The sequence below is a fragment of the Notamacropus eugenii genome, chromosome 1 (assembly GCF_028372415.1).
Source record: "Notamacropus eugenii isolate mMacEug1 chromosome 1, mMacEug1.pri_v2, whole genome shotgun sequence".
Classification (NCBI taxonomy): domain Eukaryota; kingdom Metazoa; phylum Chordata; class Mammalia; order Diprotodontia; family Macropodidae; genus Notamacropus; species Notamacropus eugenii.
Window position 1 is genome coordinate 590,263,761 of NC_092872.1, and position 22,598 is coordinate 590,286,358.

The following is a 22,598-nucleotide window of genomic DNA, read 5'->3' on the forward strand; positions in this document are numbered from 1 at the left end:
CTGCATTTTGATTTTATGAAAATTAATCAAAGTTAACCCATACAAGTTAATAGGTCACCAGATGTGAGAGTGTAGAAAGAAAAAAAAATGGCACAAGGCGATGCCTTAGGGGACATTGACAGTTAGTGTGCCTTAGATGAGGATCTAACCAAAAGGACTGAGAAAGAGAATTAGGTTAGAGGAGAATTAGGAGAGAGCAGAATCACAAAAAAAATGCAGAGATGTGAGAGTATCTTAGAGGATGGAGGTCAAAAAGGAAGGATTAAGAAAAAGCCATTAGATTTTGCGATTAAGACATCACTGGTAACTTTGGAGAAAACAATTTCAGTTGAATGATGGGATCAGAAGCCAGATTGAGGGTTTAGAAGAGGGTAAGAGAAGAGGAAGTGAAAGCAGGAAATGTAGATGGCTTTTTCAAGGGTCTTACTAAAGTTCACAAATGAGTATCCTCCATAATAGATACATAAAATGAAGAATGATTTCTGAATTTCCTAATTGTTCTTTTTTGTTGTAACTCTGATGTATGTTTGGTCTTTAGCTTCCATGTAAACACATGTAATTACATATGTGTGTGTGAAATATTAGATTAATATATCTGGTACCACAGACAGTGGACTGACTATAAGCTAGGCAACCTGGGTCCTCGTCACAAGTCTGTCCCTAATTAGCTATGTGACCTCAGGGAAAGCAGTGAGATCAATTTCCTCATCTAAAGAGGATTCATAAAATGAGGTTTCAGACTAATAATCCTTAAGGTCTCTTCCAGTCTCTGAGGACTCTTCTATAATTTAAATTATTTTCAGGATTTTTCTTTTCATTTCCATGGCCAGCATGATGGCTAGTGTTATCATGCTTTTCTTACAGAGTGATAAATGAGTGGATTGTTACTCAGGTCCTTAGTCTGAAATCTGTTAAGGACATATGAAGTCTTGTTTTAGCTCAGGAATGATTTGCCTAAGGCTCTTCCAAAATAAGTGTCTTATCAAATTCTTTTCAAAATTAGCCTGTAGAAATATTGCTGTTCTTTGGTTGGCTGGTTAGAGCATGGTTTTAATGTGGCCAAATTTTCAAATGTGACTCCTGTATGGACATACTAATTTCACATGTCCCATAGAGGTCACAAAGGGAACAGATAAATGAGGGAATGGCTCAACATAAATCCATCCTAATTCCTAGAAAAAAAGGTCGAAGCTTGCATCCTACTAACAGTCAAAACAACCAACATAATTGTCATTATCAATACCTTCACAGCTCATATTTTTAACGTTCTTTACACTGTCACTGTAGTGACAGCCTACAATAGTGACTTAAATGTTGAATTTCCACTCGGGAAGACCTAGCTTCAAATCTAACTTTTAACACTTACTAGCTATATAACCTTGGGCAAGTCATTTCACCCTCTATGTAACTCAAGCAACCCAACGAATAATTGAATCATGAATTTGGAGGTGTAAGATACCTTAGAGACAATTTAATCTAAAATCTTCATTTTATAGATAAGAAAACTGAGACTCAGAGAGTTTAAGTGATATTTTTCAAGTAAACATTGGTTTATTAAATTGTGTTAAGGAGAATTTCCACATGTGAGTTTCATACCATAAAGAAATAACAGTTCCGTTGTACATTTGAATACTGAGGTTTACAAAGTTACCCTCTGAGGTAAGTAAATGCAGGTATTGGTATCCTCCTTTTATAGATTAGAAAACTGAGACCTAGAGAGATTAAGTTACCTACTCATATTCACACAACTACCAAGATGAGAAACAAGTCTCCTGACCAAAATTCACCTCTTTTTGCAGTTCCAGCAAATCATATATAAAGAAAAAGACTTTGCTCATACTACTTAAATACATTTTTACAGGAAAAGAATGTGGTGATACAACCCCAAATGTACCCATTACTACTTGTGGGATATTGAATTTGAAAACAGGTATCAGTTGCTATACAGGCAGCCCTTATTGGCCAATGTGCTATCCACTAATCTATAGTCACATATTCATTTTGCCTTAATTGGGTCTCTGTGTGCCACCTGATTTGTGAGAGGACTGATCAGGGTTATGTGGTGAGTCTGTTCAAAAGGCAATTCCATTGACCCAGACCAGGATCATATTTTCAATCTTGCCCACACTCACATCATGCTCTAAACCAGAGCTTCTTAAACTGTGGGTTGAGATCCCATATGGGGTAGTGAAAATTTTGACAACAGCAAAAGATTTCTTGAAGATGCAACAATCAAAAATTAATTAAAAATAAAACTCATAATGAATCCAAGGTATTTCTGGCAGCGCTTCTCATACAACTTCACTGCAGTCTTGGTTCTGAACACAAAGCATGTGCACTTTACACTGCACATACCCTCAGGCCACACAGCTCCAAGGAATGCTGCCAAAACACAAAAAGGGGTGAGAGTGGGAAAAGTTTAAGAAGCCCTCCTGGAAACAAAGGAGAGGAGGTGATTCATAGTGCTTAGTGAGTCCAACTAAGAGGAAAACTCAGGTTCAAATCCTGCCTCAAGCAGTTTCTAGCAATGTGATGATGGGCAAGTCATTTTAACCTTTGCCTCATCTATAAAAGGAAGGCATTAGACAAGATGTTCAAGGTTCCTTCCAGCTCTAAGTAACATTTTCTTTCCAAGAAAGAAATAGAATCTCAGAAACACATACAGTTTAAATATATTGTGTGAAATAAAAATCTGTTCTGAGACTTTTTTTTGGTCATATCTTAGGCCACTAGTAGGTACACTGCATAGGAGGATGGAGAGGAGGATGGAGATGTGAGCACTAGAACACAGGTCATGGCTTCATGGTTTTCCTCCCATACAGTGTCTCTCAGATCAGGGTCCACTTTATAACTATGACTAGCTTCCTTTACAGTTGTTCATTCAGTCATACTTGTGAACACACACTTTCTAGAGTCTTTCACTGGTTGCTATCTCATGCTTTTTATGTTCCTTTAATCTAACTTCTCTTTCATATACCCTTCCTGAATCAAACATTTCATGCTTCCTTAATCAAGGCTAAATTCACTTTCTCAACACAAATGCTAGCTTCCTTACCATGCTCCCGCCTTCATCATTTCCCAGACTAGCCTTTCAACTTCCAATAATAAGAAAGTAATTTGAAGCAATGTTGCAAAGCTTATGACTAAACAAAATGGACTGCTCAGTGCTCCCTCTCACCGTAGCTTTAGTCATACAACGGATTACTTTTCCCTCCTAATACCACAACTCCTTCATTTCTAAATACAACTGGCCACTCACGTGGCCATAACTATTGCTCTGAGTGTCACAAGATAGCAAGGTGGCATATCCACATAGCTGGTCACCTCACCTTACTGAGGTTATCTGGTGGATTAGTACTAAGTCACTGGTTATAGACAGGCATGTATTGTCTTTGGCTTGTGAGGATACATCCATAAGATTCCAATGACCAAATCTACAAAGTATGACATTGGGTAGCCAAACTTCTGAACCATGATGGAGATCCAAATGGATTAAAACAATGGTGTCCATTGTTTTCTGCCAAGACCCTCTACTCTTTTCCTGGTAGGATCTCTTATTTGAATTTTACTTATCAGTTTTCTTCATTTATTCCCAAGACCAGTAATCAGTCACATAGTATGCACTGAGTAATTTATATGTGCAAAACACTATTGATAGCTAATATTTGTATGGTGCTTTGGGGTTCACAAAGAGTTCTACATACATATGTACTTCACAACAACCTTGGAAGGGTGGTGCTATTATTATCACCATCTTGCAGATAAAGAAAGAGAGGTCTGACAGATCTTAAGTGACTTGTCCAGAGTCTTACATCTAGTATCTAGGGCAGGATATGAAACTCAGGTCTATCTAACTCTAAGTCTGATGCTCTATCTACTTTGCGACCTCTGAGTTTTTGGTAGGAAGCTGAGCCAAAGCATTATGTGACTATAAAGAATTATGACTCATGGTATATTCAAGGATCTAGCTAGGGAGATCAGAGAGTGTGGTTGTTCAGTCATTTCAATCGTGTCCTACTCTTTGTGACTCCATTTGGGGATTTCATGGCACAAATACTGAAATGATTTGCCATTTCCTTCTCCAGCTCATTTTACAGATGAGCAAATGAGGCAAACAGGGTTAAGTGACTTGCCCAGAGTTACACAGCTAGTAAGTGTCTGGGGTCACATTGAATTCAGGTCTCCTGACTTCAGGCCTCTAACTCTATCCACTGTGCCACAGAGGTCCAGGGAAATTAGGGATGTAGGCATTAAAAAAAAAAAAGCACACATAGGTATGCATGCACATAGTGTGGTCCCAGGAAAGTGAAGGGACAATGGTAATGCTTGCTCCAGGGTATAGACCGTCGTGAAAGTGCTAAACTATTGTTTTAACTCTTACCAAGAAGGAAATGAAAAGACTACCTAGCACACAAGGCAGATGTGTGCCCCCACTCAAAGTAAATCCTGTATATGAAATCTCTACTTATCACCAAAGATAAAATTTATAATGGACTGTTTACCTTACAAAATATATTTTTCACTTTATAGAAATTTGTTACAGGATTCCCTGAAAAACAGCATGTGCACCTAGTAGAGTTAAAAGTAGGGTTAGCTAAGCACCTGGAAAGTCAAATTTAGTTCATCTAAATAAACAAAAATTCAGAATTTCAGAGGATTTTTAACTAAAAGTAGTCCTTAAGATCATCTAGTTAAAGCTCCTTCAATCAACAGATGAATAAACTAAGGCCTATAGAAATAATGACTTATCCAAGTTCACACTGACAGTATCACCTGCTTCTATAACTCAGATTAGAAATAGATTTATGTGCAAACTCTCTGGATAATTTTAGATTTACAAGCTTGACCTCAGAAGAATTTGTCCTCAGGAAGTAATAGTACTATTATTTTTTTAATGATACCTTAAAATGAGACTGCCAGCAAGAAATGATCATTTGATTAATTCCGATGCTATCTGTACCCTTTTTGATACTTAGTTATCCCTAGATGCATGCTTATCTATAAATATTTTTGATTTTTTTTTAAAAAAACCAAATCCAATATATCTGGTTCTATGAAGAAGAAAATATGTTAAGGTGATCTGAATCTCACAAACTCAAGCCCTTGCATAATAATTTGTCCATCACTGTCTCTGGCAAAATATAAATATGTCTGTAAGGAAAAGGTCACTGGAACACTGGGTTCATAATATCCTTAGGAAGAAAAAATATAAGCTTACCAGGAAGAGAATAAAAAGACTGCCTGGTATGCAAGGCAGATGTGTACATGTGTGCCATTTAAAGCATATCTTGCAAGTGAAATCCATACTTATCACCAAAGATAAAATTCATAGTGGATTATTTGCCTTCCAAAACAGATTTTTCACTTTACAGAAATTTATCATAGGATTCCTTGAAAAATAGCAAGCTTACCTAGTAGAGTTCAAAGTCAATTGCATTTATAACAGTTTATAGTGGCTCATATATTTTTGCATTTATGACAGTTCATAGTGGCTCATATATTTTAGGAAAAAAAATAAAAAGATCTATACCATAAAATGAACCACAACTATTTTCCATCTGCCTGCCTTCCTAAGATTCACTTTGTCTAATCTGACAAAAAAAATATTTTGATGCTAGAAGGTCACGATTCACCTCTTACCTCTCATAAGAGGTAAACGAGCAAATATAGGACTAGTTATAACCAGATGTTAAAGTATAATAATAGATTTTTAGAACTGAAAGTTTCTTTTAGCAATGATCTAGGTCAACCCTTATATTTACCAAATAAGGAAATTGACAGATTGCAAAATTATTTAAATGTCTGTCTTTGACACCCACCCACTTCCCCAATTAGAAGTCCCTTCATCCCTTAGAACTTATCCTTTTTTAGGATTTCTTCCCCCATCCATCTCTCTTCGTACCTGATCTTCATAGACTTGTTGTAGTTAAAGTTGTTTCAGTTAGGTCCAACTTGTTGTGAAGCTACTTGGGGTTATCTTGGTACTGAAGTTTACCATTACCTTCCCCTAGATCATTTTATAAATGAGGAAATTGAGGCAAACAGGGTTAAGTGACTTGCCCAGGGTCCCACATCTAGAGTCTGAGGCTGGATTTGAACTCAGGTCTTCCTCACTCCAGATTCAGCACTCTATCCACTGTGCCACCTCAATGCCCATCCGCTTAGACACAGAGGTGCTTATTTCTGTGTCTCTCTTGAACTGGTCTGGAAATTCAACTGACAACCAATCCCTGCTAAATGACTAACAATTAAGATGTTAACTGAAAAGGCACTTGCATTTTGAAAATGGACTTCAGAACTGAAAGAATGAAGTTAACATGGCAAGATGGTAGCTGGCAATAAGACTGATACTGGGAGGTGAAAGGCCCCTCCCAGGATCCCCTCAAATTTTGCCATTTTACCTACCAGCAAAGCCAACCTTGTCTGATGAACATGTTGCTTTTCATGATCATGGTTAGGAGGAAGAATACATAATGGTTCTAATACTATTTTAATTAACTTCTTAATTTAAGTAATTTGTGGATCAACAGAAAATCATCACTGCTTTGAAAATTTGGTTGATCCTATTTGTAAGATTTCTTTATCTGCTCTGTCCCTTCAAAGTAAATGGGATTTACACATAAATGTTCAAGGAGTGTGTAATAAAATTTTAAATTAGGCTTTTAGGATGCTGTATTTAATTAATTGTCTTATTCTTACCAAATGGCATATACTATCTTACTTGTCATGAAAAGCCCTTTATATTTTTCATTATCAAAACTACAAGATCCTCATTGTTTTTGCTTCATTAGTCTTAGTTTTTTCATTGTCATATGCCTTGAGTCAACATTGATGATATATTCTGATCAGTAAAGTTTAATTTCAGGGAGTTTTGTTGTTGAGCAGGGCATACATTGTATTCATATCTGACTTTAAGTAAGAAAAGATTTCATCTCAGAGTTCACTGTGAGAGCAGATTTTCTACCACCCCAACATTTCTACCATACTAATTCTGCCCATTCAGAATAGCTAAATGTGCAGATCAGCTGGTAAGTCATCCAAACCCACATCTGCACAAATGTATATATGTCATTGGAGTTTTGAAAGACTATTTCACAGAAACTCTAGAAAACAGCCTGAAAGAGTAGCAGATTCAAATAAAGTCTTTCTAGGAAAGGGAACAAAACACTTTAGGGTCAATTTAGCTCACTCTGGCTCCCAAGATCTTCATGATTATCATATTTCACAGGTTTTCGTCTTAACACTTTTTTCCCTTGATTGATACATCAAAACACTTCCCTAATAACACCATTTTCTCCATTCTCTGATATGGAAAATGGTCTCTTCATTCCCATTAGGGTCATATTTAAAAATGAAATTCAGTGCACTTGCTTCTTGTATGTGTGGTTCTATTTCCTTTCTTTAATTTTCTGAAAGTTCCTTAACACACTTTGGTTCATCTGGTACCCATGGTCTATTTATGGTACCTTAAAAACAGGAGTACCTAAATTTATGAATACAAAAATTAATGATCCAACTACTAAATATCAAGTCTTATATTTTCTTCTTTCTACACATATCATGTTTACAGACAGCAAGGCATAGTGGATAGAGTTGGCTTTGAATCCAGCAAGAAATTCTCATCCTGACACATCCTAGCTGTATGACCCTAGACAAGCCATTTAATCCTTCAGGGGCCAGAGTAGCACTTTAATACTGTAAGTTACAGAGCAGGTGTCCATCTGCAATGGTAAAACAAGTTTCCTCCCCTGGATGTTCAATATATCAATGAAATCCCAGGTCCAGTTCACATCAATATATGCAAGCAAATCTAATTGAAAAGCAGAGTAATATAATGGAAAGGGCACTGGATTAGGAGAAGCCAGGAGTCCTGCATTCAAATCTCACCTCTGCTACTTTATCTATATGACTGAACAAATGGTTTCCCATTATGCAAAATGCAAAGGTTAAATTCTGGAAAACCACTTATGTCAAAGGTAATTGTAAGGAAAGCACATGTAAACTTAAAGCACTAGTCATAGGATTGGGTTTAGAGCTGAAAGGGGCCTCAGAGGTCATCTACTTCAACACCCTCATTTTGCTATTTTATAGATGAGGTAACAATCACATAGAGGTGAAATAACCTGTCCACTTTAAGTGACATTATTGGAATTTGAACCCAGGTTCTCTGACTCCAAATCCGGCACCCTTTCAGTTGGATCATCCTGCATAAATGGGGATTATTGTTACTGTAATTCCTGACCCTTCACAGTTATGATTTAGTTCCTAAAGGAAAACAATGATTTAGAGCAGAAGTTAGGTCCTGACTTCCCAGAGGATGACATCTGTATTGTTGGCATCAAATCATTTGAACGCTAAGAGGTTGATCTAAAGGCATATTTTGTTCCAGCCCCTTCTTGTGCACAATGAAATAGATGGTAACCTAAGGGGCAAAGATTCAAGGACAACAAACATTTACTAACTGTCTACTGTGTATAGAACCCTATTCTGGGACTGTAAGATATTTACATAATAATGGGTTATTGGGGTTTATTTATTTGTGTGTTTGTTTTTCATGGAGTACTAGGTATATGTCTTAAAGAAATAGCGACAACACCTGGATGGTTCCCTGATTTCAACTATGTGGAACCTCTCTCAGTTTTACAGACTGAAACCACTATAGCTAGAAGGTGGGGTAGACAGGGCAGCAAGCATCCCTGATGGGGTGCTTGGGTGCATTTTCTTGGACCCTAATTCTAAAATCACATTTCTCTCTAAAAATCTCATTTCTTCCTAGCCTCAAAACACTATCCTAAGTGGTTTCTCCCCAGCTCAAGGATGGCCTGCCCCAGCAACAACCATTATCTCCCTTCCTGCTACAGTAGCCAGATGCAGCAATAGCATTTATTAATTTGAACCAGCTGTATACTGGCTGAACTGGCTGTGTATGGGGTCATAACAACATTTATTACTCACTGACTAATCATATGTATCCTACTCCCTTACTTTTATCTTGTCTAACAAGACATTGATGAGAGCAGCCTGGGATTCCTGGGTCAGCCCTGACTGTTAGTTGACTTGGTGATGTTTCAGGCCTAAAACCATACCTCCATGTGGCCCCACTTTGGGCTGTTTTCCAGTGAACTCTGAGTAAAATACCTGGGCAGTAGATACTAAAAGTACGTGTTCCTTTAAGAACTAACCACTCCTTAACCACTCCCTAATCCTGCCCTGAATCACCTAATTAGCATATTTGGCACATGTTTTTCTATAGAATATCCTATATAAACTTTACCTGTATCCCATTCAAGTTGCAGATTCAACTCTTGCCCACTGGAAAGCATAATAAATCTTTACCATCTTAACCTCAATAACACTTGAGTCCATGAATTCTTTTCCAGATGGCCCACACAGGGAATTCCAGTCTTGGAGTTCCTGTACCCCTATCTCTCCAGCCCTCATCATCAGAAAGGGCCCTCCAATCTTCATTTTAAAATGTAGTTCTGAGCTAAGACTTTAGCAATACCAGCATCTGAACCCTAAGGGATCTCTAATCAGGACTCTAAGGTTCCCTCTAATCTCCAGAGGAAAAGATGCTGCCCAGAAAGCCACCAGTGGGGAAGAAAACCAAATAAAGGTTGGGACAGCTGCTAGAGAGAGGAAGCTACTTATTTTAACTTACTATGCTTGCCAGTCAAATGCTATGCTTAGATTCTACCTACTCAAGGAAAACAAGTACCCTCAGAGCCCTCTTAAATTTCATCATCCTAGAAAAAGCTCTAATTGCTCCACCTTAGTCAAGTTTCTACTGAAATTCCCTCCATGCCTATGAAATTTTTGTACATATGTTTCCCAAAAGTCTTCATTAGAAGAATCAACTAATACATTGGAAAACTTTTATATTCTTGCAAAAAGTTGAGGGTACCAAAATGCCAACAGGTCTGTTTATTATCTCTCTTACTATATTTTAGTTCCCATCTACTTTTCTAGGCATGTATGCCCTTGATAATTGTAGCAAATAATCATAATTTTTAAAAAAAGATATATGTTAAGAGCTTAATCAATATGTAAGCAAAGAACTGTATGAGGCCAGAAAGGGAAGAATCAGATTCTCTCCATTTCTACCAGACTGTGATTAAAGTCACTAAGGTATGAATAGTTTCTCTTTAAAATGGGTGTTCCCAATAGCCCCGTTACCATGTCCCTACATTATCAGATTAAATTAAAAGGAAAACCAAACAGAGCATTTCTTCTGACCCTGATGTATAGGTCATCTTTCTAGCAAAACATATGATATGTTAGAACTATGCTGGATGTGATTTTTTTTTTAATGATTTAGGGCCAGTCTGTGATGAATGACTTAGAACACAGAGAACAGAATAAGATCAGATATGAATTGGGAGGAAAACCATCAAGGAGGCAAAAATAGGCAGACAAAAAGAGTGGGGCCACAGATGACCTGAAATTTGAGAAGCAGAGCAGATCTGCCTTCTCTTCTGCTTCTGATGAAGAAAGAAAAAGAACAATAAAAGCCCAATTTGATAGAAAGGAAAATGGAGTATTTTTTAATAACCCAGTCAGACTCATCTACTCATTCTGTTTTGACACTGTGATGGTTCCTGCCAAGGTATCATTTGTGTTATTATATCCTGTGTGACCCTGAATAAATCTCTTAACCTCTCTGGGTCTTAGGTTCATCATATGTAAAATGAGGGGGCTGGACCACAGGCCCTCTAAGGTCCTTTCCAGTTCTACATCTATGAGTTTATGATCTTTTAATGAATGGAGCAGAAACTTTATACATTGTGACTGAACTCAAAGAAATCAGTTTCTCCTTTGTTCCTTTTCATTTTTATCAGTACTAAGCTAAGAATATTCGGAAAATTAATCAGTCTGGCCAGACTTCCTTCTGTGAATGGTTTGATAGAGGCAGCAATAACACAATGAAAGAAGTGTCTTAGAGTGAGGAGACCTGAGCTTAAATTTTACTCTTTTTGACTATGGGGAAGTCAGATCATCTTTCTAGACATAAATGCGCTGCTCTTCTAAGGAGAAAAAAATAGATAGGTGTAATGATGCTGGCCCATTCTACCTCATGAAATGATTGTGAAGAAAGGAAACCTTGAAATAGTATCTCAGTGTAAACAATTCTCCTTAATTGAGCAGTAGTGTGCCATGGTCACTAGAGAGCTGGTCTCAAAGTTAAGAAGCTGTGAGATCATGTCTTGCCTCTAACACATGCTATCTATGCTAGGTGGCACAGTGGATAGAATACCAGTCCTGGAGCCAGGGGGACCTGAGTTCAAACCCAGCCTGAGACACAACACTTACTAGCTGTGTGACCCTGGGCAAGTCACTTTAACCCCAAATGCCTTACAAAAAAAAACAAATTAAAAAACCAAACATGAAATTGTCCCGACTAGATTTACTACAATTTTTGTTATTGTTATTAGACCCTGACTGCTACAGGGCAAGCCTTTGATAGCTCCCTAAATCACTCACTATCCCACTCACCACAATGGCTTTTCCAAATCTCTAACCCACTATGTCTCGTCCTCTTCTCATTCTCTCCATTGACCTCATATTTCACTGAAAACTGAATCCCTCTTTCCCCTTTCTCATCTTGCCTTGCTTAGCTGCCTTCTGCCACTATTTCCTTCTTCACTTCTGTCTCACACAAAGAGGCCTTCCACTTCTCCTCCCATAACCTCCACTCTTCCAGTTAGTATGGAGGTACCTCCATCTTCTCCACTGCCCATGCTTGTGCCCTTGGTATCTTCCTTGAGTTTTTATTCTTACTCAGCCCCAATATCAAATATATTGTCAACTCCTATTGATTTTTCACTTGTAATATCTCTCATATACACTTCCTTCTCTCCATCATTGCCATAATGATAATAACAATAATAAATAGCTAACATTTATTAAGTGCCTACTATGTTCCAGGCATTGTGCTGAGTATTACAAAAATTGTCTTATTTGCTTCTCATAATTCTAGGTGATCGTTACTTTATTATCCCCATTTTACATTTGTTAGACTTTAAACAAAGAGAAGTTAAGTGATTTGCCCAAGGTCACACAACTAGTAAACGTGTGGGGCTGGATTTCAGCTCAAGTCTTGCTAACTCCAGGGTGTTCTATCCACTGTGTCACTTACCTTCCTACACCACCCTGGTGCAAGCCATCATCTTCTCATGCCTGGAATATAGTTAACAGCTTGCTGATTGGTCTCCCTGCCTTAAGTCTTTCTCTGCTCCAATTCATCCTTCATTCAGATATCTAGTTGATCTTTCTAAATAAAGTTCAGTTCTTATCACATCACCCCATATCCCATTCAAAAGATTCCAATAACTGTATTCAATCCCACCATCAAATGTAAAATCCTCTGTTTGGCCTTCAAAACCCTTCAGAGACTGGACTTCTAACTTTCTGGGCTTCCCATTTTGTTCACCTTTATGTACTCCGTGATCTAGTGACATTGGCATCCTGCTGCTGCACACATAAGACACATCTCTGGACTCTGAGCACTTTCGCTGTCTCTCATGACAGGAATTCTCTCCCTCCTCATTTCCACCTCCTGGCTTCTCTGGTTTCCTTCAAGTTCCAGCTAAAACCTCACCTACCAGAAGCTCTCCCTATGCCACTTAATGCTAGCACCTTCCCTCTCTTGATGATCTCATATTTACCCTGTCTCTTTCTTGACTTAGCATGGTGCCTGGTACACAGAAGGCACTTAATAGATGCTTTTTTGTCTGAAAGACCATGATATTATGATACTTCTTTAAAGATCCAATACTTTATCAATGGAAGCATTCATCCTAACCAAAGTAGGTTATAACCCTCCCCCCTTGTTGAAACTCATAAGCTCTGGTGTGTTTCTTTAAACAATGGATTACATTATTTTATAGTAACTACAACCACATGGGTGTCCCTATTCTGAAAAGATGTTTGTAAATTTTAACAGGTTATATTTCAGAACTACTATTTTTACTTAAGTTACTTTTTAAAATCTAAATCTTAAAAATACTATTTAAATATATCATTACTTTTGACAACTTTCTAAATAAAGAGTTTATTTATGAAGGTGTTCCTTTGATTCATTTTAAACTTATGAGTTAGTCTTTAGACTTTTAACTTGAATACTTCATGTAATATTTGCATTTGGGAAACAATGGGCATTGACCTTAAATATTGTGAAAGTCAGAATCTACATATAAATTTTATTTCTTTTTCTTTTTATTAAAATAACATTGACTGGCTCTAAGAATTAGGTAATAACTATTATCGAATTTTGGACATTACCAAATCAGATTTCTTAGAATCATAAAATTTCAAATTCAAATGAGCATCCTGAATTTAGAATGCCCATGGTCATGGCAATTTCTATAAATTAAATCAGGAAAACAATTATTTTTTAATTCCAACATAATTTCTGAACCCCATTAGTCTGGCTTATATTCAGCAAATATTTGTTAAGCCCCCTCCTATTAGATTCAATTCAGTAAGCATTTATTAAAAGCTTGCTATGTATAATACATTTGTGATAGTCCCTAAGAAAGACACAGATAAACTTAAGACAGTTATTTGCAAGATACTATGCTCCATTTTGAGTATACAAAAGTAAAATGAAACAGTTCCTATGTTCAAGGAGTTTATGTTCTCCTGTGGAGTGAAGACATGGGGCATAGCATATACACAGATAAACTGAAATATGTCCAAAATAAAAACAAAGTAATTTAGATTAATCAGTGCCAAAAACGAGGAGCATCAGGAAAGCCCAGGTGTAGAAGGTAAAGCTTCAGCAGAGCTTTGGACAGATCTAGGAATTCTGAGAGGGAGAAATGAAGAAGAGTGGTTTGCTGTTTCCTTCTTGGGTTCATTTTACAGATAAGGAAACTGAAGCTTAATGGTTAAGTGACTTGCCCAGGATCACACAGCTAGTAAGTGCCAGAGGTCATATCTGATTTCAGAAGATGAGTCTTCCTGGCTTCAGACCTGGCACTCTACCCGCTGCTCTACCTAGCTGATACAAAGATGGGAGATAAATATTATGTATAAGGAATAATAAGTTTGCTAGTTTGGTTTCAATATAAACTATGTTTAAAGATCAAAGGTATAGTAGAGATAACTTAGATATATAAAGGACCTGTGATGAAAAAAAAAAAAACCCAAGGCACAGAGAGGTTAATTGAATTGCCCAAGGTGATCTTGTTTAGTAAGTGTAGAATTAGATTCTAATCTAGGTCCTCTGGTTCCAAAACTAGGACTCTCTACTATAACTCTAATAGCTTTTCTCTATGAACTTCCTTCAGATACTTGAAGATGGGTAATATATATCCCTTAAGACTTTTCTTTTTAGTTCTTTCTACCCATCCTCACCCAGAACGAACTAGAGGTAGATCCTTTACCCTCTAGCTTGCCCTCTCCATCAATCCTCTGGTTTATCTTTGTCCTTGAAATATAGACTTGAAGAAAAGATACCACCTCTCTGAATTTCTCTAATTTAGTATGATCTGTGCAGTTCCTTTTAAATAATAGTCGTACTTTAGTGTTAATGTGAAGAAAGTGAATTTCCTAGGCAATGCAGTCAATATTTTTAACCCCAAAATAGAAAAAGCACAATTCAGTCGGGGAGAATTTGAATTGATTTGACACAAGTGAGATAACAGTTTGAAAAATGTGTTTATGCTCACTTCAGTTTCCAAATTTGGAGTTTTAAACTTATTGTCACTCTCAGAAAGAAATCAGAAGCTGTGCAGATAATTAAATATTTGCCTCAGGGAATTATTTGCAGTTAATTAAAACTATACACTCTGGGTGCATACCTGCTTCACTAGTTATTAAATTTGAATCAGATGTTAACTACCCAGATTCCTTACTTATCCATCAGAAGTTGCTTTTGGCAGGCTCAAGTAATAAACTTTGCAATGTTTGTTGTTAAAGTTATTGCACAATTTTCAGTGGGCTCTTTTGGACTGAAGACCCCATGCCTTCATCACCTCTCTGTTTTTCCTGGTTTATCTGATAAGTCTGACTGCACAGACTTTGCTTACTGAAACATACAGTGTTATAGTCATATCCCTTGGGATCCCTTGAGGGATTTCTTGGAGTACAGGACTTTGGTCATTCCTCCCTAGGCCTCCCTTTCCTGAAGTATAATTCAAAGGGCCTCTGTTTCTGCTGCCTCCCACTGGCTTGTGGCAGGCCTTAGAGAGCTTTAAGACAGGATAATTGTTTTCAACCCTGGATCAATATCTAGATCAGAGAATAGAAGAGCAAAAAGTGGTCTGATGGGGTAGATAAGGTATGTGTGTCAAAGATGTTTCTTGGGAATCAGAGATCAAATTGAGAGAAAGAAAAGTCAGAGTCACCAAAGCCAAGAACTAAACTGTAACTTAAAAAAAAAAAAAAAAGAGTACAGTGAAAAGGCTGTTAGATTTAACTTCAAAAACCTGGATTCTAAATCTGGTTCTGCTATATGAGAGACCTTGAGCAAGTCTGAACTTGATTTGTTAATTTGAAAAGCAGGGATTAAACCAGGTAATTGCAAACTTCTGTTATCTTTAAATCTTATCATGTCTTAAGGCCCTGAGTTCAATTCCACTTACTAGTCATGTGACCTAGAGCAAGACTCTCTGAACCTCCTTTTTCCTTATCTGTAAAATGGGGATAAGAATACTTTACCCACCTCACAGAAGTCATTGTGAGAAAATCCCTATGTAAACTTTGACTGCCACGTAAATGTTGGTTGTCTTTATTACCTGATGATCAAAGTCACTCCCAGAGAACATCGCCCTTTTATGTCCTTTTATAAAAAAAATTCTTAAGCATCCATATCCTTATGTTAGAATTTACATTGAGAGTCCCATCCCATCTCTCCTGCTCCCTGGCTCTTTTCTTAGGGCCAAATATTAGTCATCATGGAGTCCTCAGTTGAGGAATGCTTAGATGGTGGTGTGAATGATTGGTTAAAAAGTGTGTTACTGGCGGTTGAAAGTATTTCATGCCTTTACAAGAATAAAAATATTAACCCTCCTCCCCCCAAAAAAGTCTCATATGGTAATTAGTATCAGAGGCTGTTATATTTATTCCTTAGTAAAAATACCATTTAAGGGTTTTTTGTTTTATTTCATTTCTCTTATTGTATCAGATTCTCCCGCAGATGCCAGTGTTACACAAGCAGATGACATTGCCCGTGGCTCTGTGCGTGACCAAGATCCTGCTGAAGGTATATAGTCGTCCTTTGTTACATGTTTAGACTTTCTTGTTACGTAGTATGCACAGGCCATTGATTAGCCAATGTAAATACCTCAAAGCCCCAAATCCACCTTTGGAGGATCAAGTGAGCCATATTATAATGGAGATAGAGTTAAAATCTCACAACAGAAACAAACAGCTGTGTGATCATGGGTAAGTCCCTTCACTTAGAACCTCAATTCCATCATCTATAGAATGGGTCTAATAATCCTTGTATTAAGTATCTCACCAGGTTATTGTGAGGAAACTTGTAGTTTGTCCTGGCCTGAGAAAAATCAGTTTCTAATAGTCTGCAAACTGCAAAACTAGACTTGTAGAGTGGTTGTTAAAGTTAAATATAGTCAATTCAGAGGGTAAATTGAGGATTATCACTAGAAAATATTTCATTCTAGCCTGGTTTCTTTAGCACAGTTCTCATCGGAGTGTGTATGCACAGGGAATACAAATTAATTTAGCTTCATCTGAGCCAAATATAATTAGGAAAGTAAATCTGCTGTAGAAATAATCATATTACACATTTCAAAGCCAAGTGATTTTTGGATTATCTGTTCTACTGCTATCCATTAAGATGGATAATTGAGAGTTCACTTTATGCACAAAGCTCAAAAGTTCATTAAACACAACAGCATGGCTTTATGTATAGTAGGAGAAGGGCAGGGAAGAATGGGGAAGTTTGAGGTTGAAGAATATAAAGAGTACACACACACACACATACACACACACATGCACACACACATTCCATATTCCATTACTGTAAGTAAAAAAAATGAAACTTGCTGGTCAACCCATGAGTGAAAGGTAGAAGAAGTCTAGGTCTCTGATAATGACAACTTAATAAAAGGTAAGGAAAACATACACACATCCAGAGCTCCTCCTTCTAAGATGAATTCGGAATCCTGGGTCACTTCTTAGAGCAATCAGTCAGGCACTAAGTCAGCTACCATTTACTAAACTCTTATTATGTACCAAGTGCTAAGTGCTAGGAATATAATCACAAGGAAAAAAAATAGTCCCTGGTTTCAAGGAACTATCCATTCTCACGGAGAAGATAATACATAAGAGAAAGATGAAAAGTAGTTGAGTCAGGGAAAAAGGCTCCAGAAGAGCAGAGGCATGGTAGAGGAGATCCAGAGTACGTCCTGGAGAGGAAGGAGACATGGCTAACCTGGGCAACCTCTTTAAAAGGAGGTTCTAGGAGGAGCCACCGGATCAGAGGGAGAGGCTGAAGGAGTGGAGGGTTCTTCCAATGTGTGAATTCCAGGGCTGGAGTAAGACTTCAGGATGAAGAGCTGGGTCTTTTGAAATTCCTCAATTTGTGTTTCTCTTTATATCAATCATACATGGAGGTCTAGGGTAGTAATGAGTCTAAGCTCCCTATGATGATACTTTTAAGGAAATAGGGACATTATTCCTGGAGAAATGAAGACCTAAGAGTGAGTGAGAGGGATAATAATAGGTGGCCAGGGGAGTCCTGCTTGTGTAAACTGCCTCCAAAATATTTGAAGGCTATTGTGTAGAAGAAGGATTAGACTTGCTCTGTTTACCTTGGGATGATAGAACTAGGACCAATGAATAGAAGTCTCAGAGAAGCAAGTTTGGGCTTAATGTAAAGCAAAGCTATCAAACAATTAAAACCATCCAAAAATAGAATGGACTCCTTTGGGAGTCATTAGAGATTGCAAGCAGAAGTGGGATGACCATTTGTCAGGAACATTATGGAGCATGGGGTGGGGGAGGAGGGTATGGATTCTCAATGGTTTCTAAAGTCCCTTCCTTCTCAGAGATTCTATAATGGTATCCTAGCCTTTTAGGGTAGGTAGACATCTACCCCTAGATTTCTCCATCTATAATACTTCCTCTTGGTAGTTCTTTTAACCCCCTTACCCCCATTGACATTTACTACTTCTACACATATGACTATAAAATTTCTGTCACCAGTCTTTACATGTATTCTGAGCCCGTGACCTTCATTTTGAACCATTTCCAGGACAATTTCATGTGGATCTACTACCAATACTTGAAACTCAGTATGCCCCAAGCTGAGCTTATTAACTTTCTGTCCTGCGAGATTCCTCCTGGCTTTTATCTCCTCGATCAAAAACTCTAAGTGGCAGTAGTTACTTCCCCAATAGGTTCCCATCACTTCCACCATAGCAGCCAGCACCTTCCTGGTACTGAGACTCAGTGTAAAATTATATTGCTACATTATGAACAAATTAAATATTTAATAAGAATTAGTCTATCAGACCCTTTCCTTCCTGTAACTGAGCTTCAGGTACGGTGAAAATGAAACTTTTAATGTTAATGTTAGGGAAGGGGTAACTTAAAATCTTGGGCAATATCACTGAGTATGTGGGGAAATAGGCTCCTGCATTGTGTAGGGGTTGTGGAAATGGAGGGTCTGAGGGCATTAAAATAAATCTTGTCTCCCTTGTAGTTTTCTTCAGTCCTTCTGGCATCCTACATCAGTTAAGATTTTCAGCTTCTTTTGTCAAAAAATCCATTCCTCACTGCAAAATACATAGTTTCAACTTCATCCCCTCAAGATTAAAACACTTTATATACACAGCAAGACCGATGTGGCTAATCTACCAACTAGATCATCCCCCTCAGAAAAAATGCTCTTTCATTGATTTCACTTATGATCTTTGCTACAATAAACATAGTTAATATGTACATAGCAAATGTAAATCTATATTATAAATTACTTATTATGGAACATATATTAATTATGTATACCTTAAGGCTGAGAAGTACTTCACATATATTATCTCATTTGATCCTTACAACAATCCTGTGAAGTAGGTGCTAGTAGTATCTGTGTTTACAGGTTAGTAAACTTGATTAGTGACAGGTGAGTAAAGATTTGGGGTGGTTGAGTGACTTGTCCAAGGTCTCTCAGTTTAGTTGAGGTTGGATTTAAATGCAGCTCTTCCTCAGCCCATTTCCAGTGCTTTAAGTAAGTACTCAGCTACATGAGTATCATAACACAAGGATCAAGTTCATATATATACATATAGATATATATATAGATATATAGATATATATTGCTGGACCATTGGACTCAATACCACTCAAGATTCTTTTGCAAAGTTGGTCTGAGGATAATAGCATAAGTGGATTTTTGGAAAGGAAAAGCCTATAGTATAGATATTAGTATAGACATACTTCATAAATAGTTCACCTGTCTATAGTGTTTTATAGTTTACAGAGGGTCTTCCTCCCAACAAACTAGTATTATTATCACCATTTTACAGATGAGGAAATTAAGATTTTAGGAGTGTAAATGACTCTACTGTGGCCATACACCTAGAAAATAGGATAACTAGAAGTTAATGAGCGTTTTCTGACTTTAAGGCCAGGGTTCTTTTCCACTCTACCACAAAGATATCATAGAAGGTTGAATGGGACTAGAAATTAGATATTCATCTTCATCCAATTCAAATTTAAATTTCATTAAAATATCAAAACCTCCCGAATATGGGGGAAAGCAAAGTAGAAAAATGAAACAATTTCAGAGATAATGCATGCCAAAAGAAGCAGCTTTGCCTGAATTACCTGGGTATTTCCCAAGACATTTCTTCCTTCCATCAGAACAGATAATTCGGAATTGATCAAATGTTTGGCCATTTTTCAAAAATTACCTTTTTTAGCCCCAATTGTTCTCAAAATCTGTTGCCTGTTTCACAGGATATGATTAGAACTTGGTGTCTGACTATTTTCTTTCTTTTCTTTTCCATGATAAAGATAAGGTCATAAATATCCTATCTCCTTTATTTTCAATTGCTGCTCTTAACAGGACCTGATGATGACTCAATGAAGAATGAAATGAAAATGGAATTCGAATCCCAGAGCTCATACATGGAAACAGAAGGTACTGAACCCAGAATATGTGGTGATCATTTTATGAGATAAATCTGTGAACCGTAACTTCTCTACTTCTTAAGTTTTTTAGAATAGTATTGGCTGGGAGATGGAGTTGTGCTTCAGTGTGTCTTTTGAAACTTATAAAAGCTAAATCAGAATTCTCAGGTTGGAGCCATGATTCTCAATGATCCTTACATTAGCTTCTTCTCATCTCATTCTATTCAGAACTTTTCTCAAACCAGGAAGATACCCCAGTTGTTCCAAAACCTGAAGTTACTGCAGCCACTGATGACAAAGAGGAAAAAGAAAATGAAAAAGGTAGGAATGCTCTCAAAGCTAAGTCTTCAAATGGATGGATGGACTTCTTTTTGATTCTTGTCCAGATTTCAAGCATCAATGCTATTCTCTCGTGCTTGATGGTTGTGATCAGAAAACCCAAATATTTTTCTAACCCTGCGACAATTTTCAGAAGTGGATTAAAACCCACAAGTAGCACAAGAAGGTAATTTTTAAAGTATTTTTTCCAGGTGGTGTGAAGATGTTATTACTCATTTGGATCTAATCCAATTTTTGAAATGATACCATTGAGGGTGCCTATAAGAAGTGGAAATTATGTAGTGGAGGAAAAACAAGGCAGAGAAAATTCAGAAATGGCTTTAAAACAAATACATTAACCTTTTCATATCGATTTTATACTGTCTGCCTCCATAGCATGCTGATTAAAGGAGTAATTTATGGAAAATATGCACATTATGTGAGCCTTTTAAATTGCAACTTTCTTTTCCCCAATATTGCAAAACCATAATATTGACTACTGTTGAAGTAAGTGAACCTGAAAATGACTTCTGAAGACACAGGAAGGATGAACACATTCTAACAAACAATTTTAAAACAGCAGTTAAAGAAGCCAATATTTGGATTGAAGATAAAATTTCATAGTCTCCAATGATTTGTTTTACTAAATAATCTCTGAGGAATTGAGTATTTACTGCTCCTTGTGCCAAATTGAAAACTCTCTTTTCCAAAATTTAAAACCACTGCTTGGGAAAAACTACGTCTATGATCTCATCCTTGCTGTTATGTTTAAGTTAACACTTAATTGCAAAGCATATGCAAAAGAGTAACATTGATGGTTCTCCTGTTTAGCACCGCCAAGATCAATATGGGCTGCAAATGAAAACCCAGACCTAATCTCTATTGTATGTCAATGTCAATACTAACTACAACTTCCTAATGATGAGTCCTTTCTGACAGCTGCATTGACGCTTACTTAATTGCTAAGCCAGGTTAGTAATATTGGCACTTTTTCCACTGTGTATCCAGGTTAATAGCACTAGCTTCCTGCCTTGCACACACACAGGGTAATAGCATTCTCCCTGCAGCAAATCCCAGTTGAGACTAATTGCTAGTCATGTTCATAACATTGGTGGTATATTTTATTACTGACAAAGATAATAGAATTGATATAACCCTTCCTTCTAATCCAGGTAAATTATGCTGCTTGCTTATTTCAATTGCCTATCTATGTTGTAAAATACAGAAGCATAGTCATTGGAAATGACATACCTGTTTGGTTAATTTTACATTCCTAGTAATTGTTTACATTTTCTATTGTGCCTCATGCAAAGTAAACGGACAAAATATACTTCTAACTATTTATGCATGTAACTCTGTATAACTTTACTGTCCCCTATAGGCAGATACTTCCATTTAGCACATTCTAATAATTCTATTTCACCATCTGTTCTGCCTACCCTTAGAACGCTTGGTTATCCTGGGGCTAGAATTCTATGTGGATTATCCAGTTCCATTGTTTCTCTTCAGCATCTTACTGCTTTTCAGCAGATGATAGGACCAAGCAGACAAGGGAGGGTATGAACAAATCAATATAGTTTTCTACTTGCTAACAGCTAAACTAAAAGGTTAACTAATTTGATATTTTTATGATGGGTGAGCAAAAAAATCTATGATTTTCAACTCATGTTTTCTCCTTGCTTTTATTAGGTTTAGTGTTAGAGTTGATGTTAGCATCTGTGTTCAGTTAAGCAAGGGCTAGTTTTCAGGTAAGAGCTGAAGTTGGAATTAGATTTAAAGGTAGGGTCAAAGTTACATTTAGGTAGTGTTGCAGTTGAATTAGAATGAGAGTTAGGATTACAGTTGAGGATAGGGTTAAAGTTAAGGTTAAGGTTATGTTGCATCTATCTGAAAACATTTTTAAAAAATCTTTCACCCTGGTTCCTTTATTTGTTGATGTCACAACTGCTTTAAATATGACTATTCTTTTTGAATAGATAAAATAAGCAAGAGAACAGTCTAGTAAATTATACCTTCCAGCATCCCTCTCCATCTTACCCCCCCCCCCAACTGATTAATTAATTAATTGAGCTTCATCAATATGCTATATAACTCTGGATTCAGAGGTTTCTCAGATTTAGACCTGAAAGGCACCTTTAAAAGGAGGTTTTAAGCTTTAGACCCAGATAGGATGGTAGATT

At 37.1% G+C, this 22,598-nt stretch overlaps 1 protein-coding gene across 1 annotated transcript in view; it reads left to right on the forward strand.

Annotated features, from left to right (window-relative positions):
* The window catches only part of MACROD2 (mono-ADP ribosylhydrolase 2), a 2,147,078-nt gene that overhangs the window by 2,045,289 nt on the left and 79,191 nt on the right, over positions 1–22,598 (forward strand). The window contains exons 12-14 of the mRNA XM_072634489.1: positions 16,130–16,207; positions 20,036–20,110; positions 20,329–20,421. Of these exons, the coding sequence (XP_072490590.1) occupies positions 16,130–16,207; positions 20,036–20,110; positions 20,329–20,421 (246 nt within the window). The remainder of the gene's footprint in view (positions 1–16,129; positions 16,208–20,035; positions 20,111–20,328; positions 20,422–22,598) is intronic.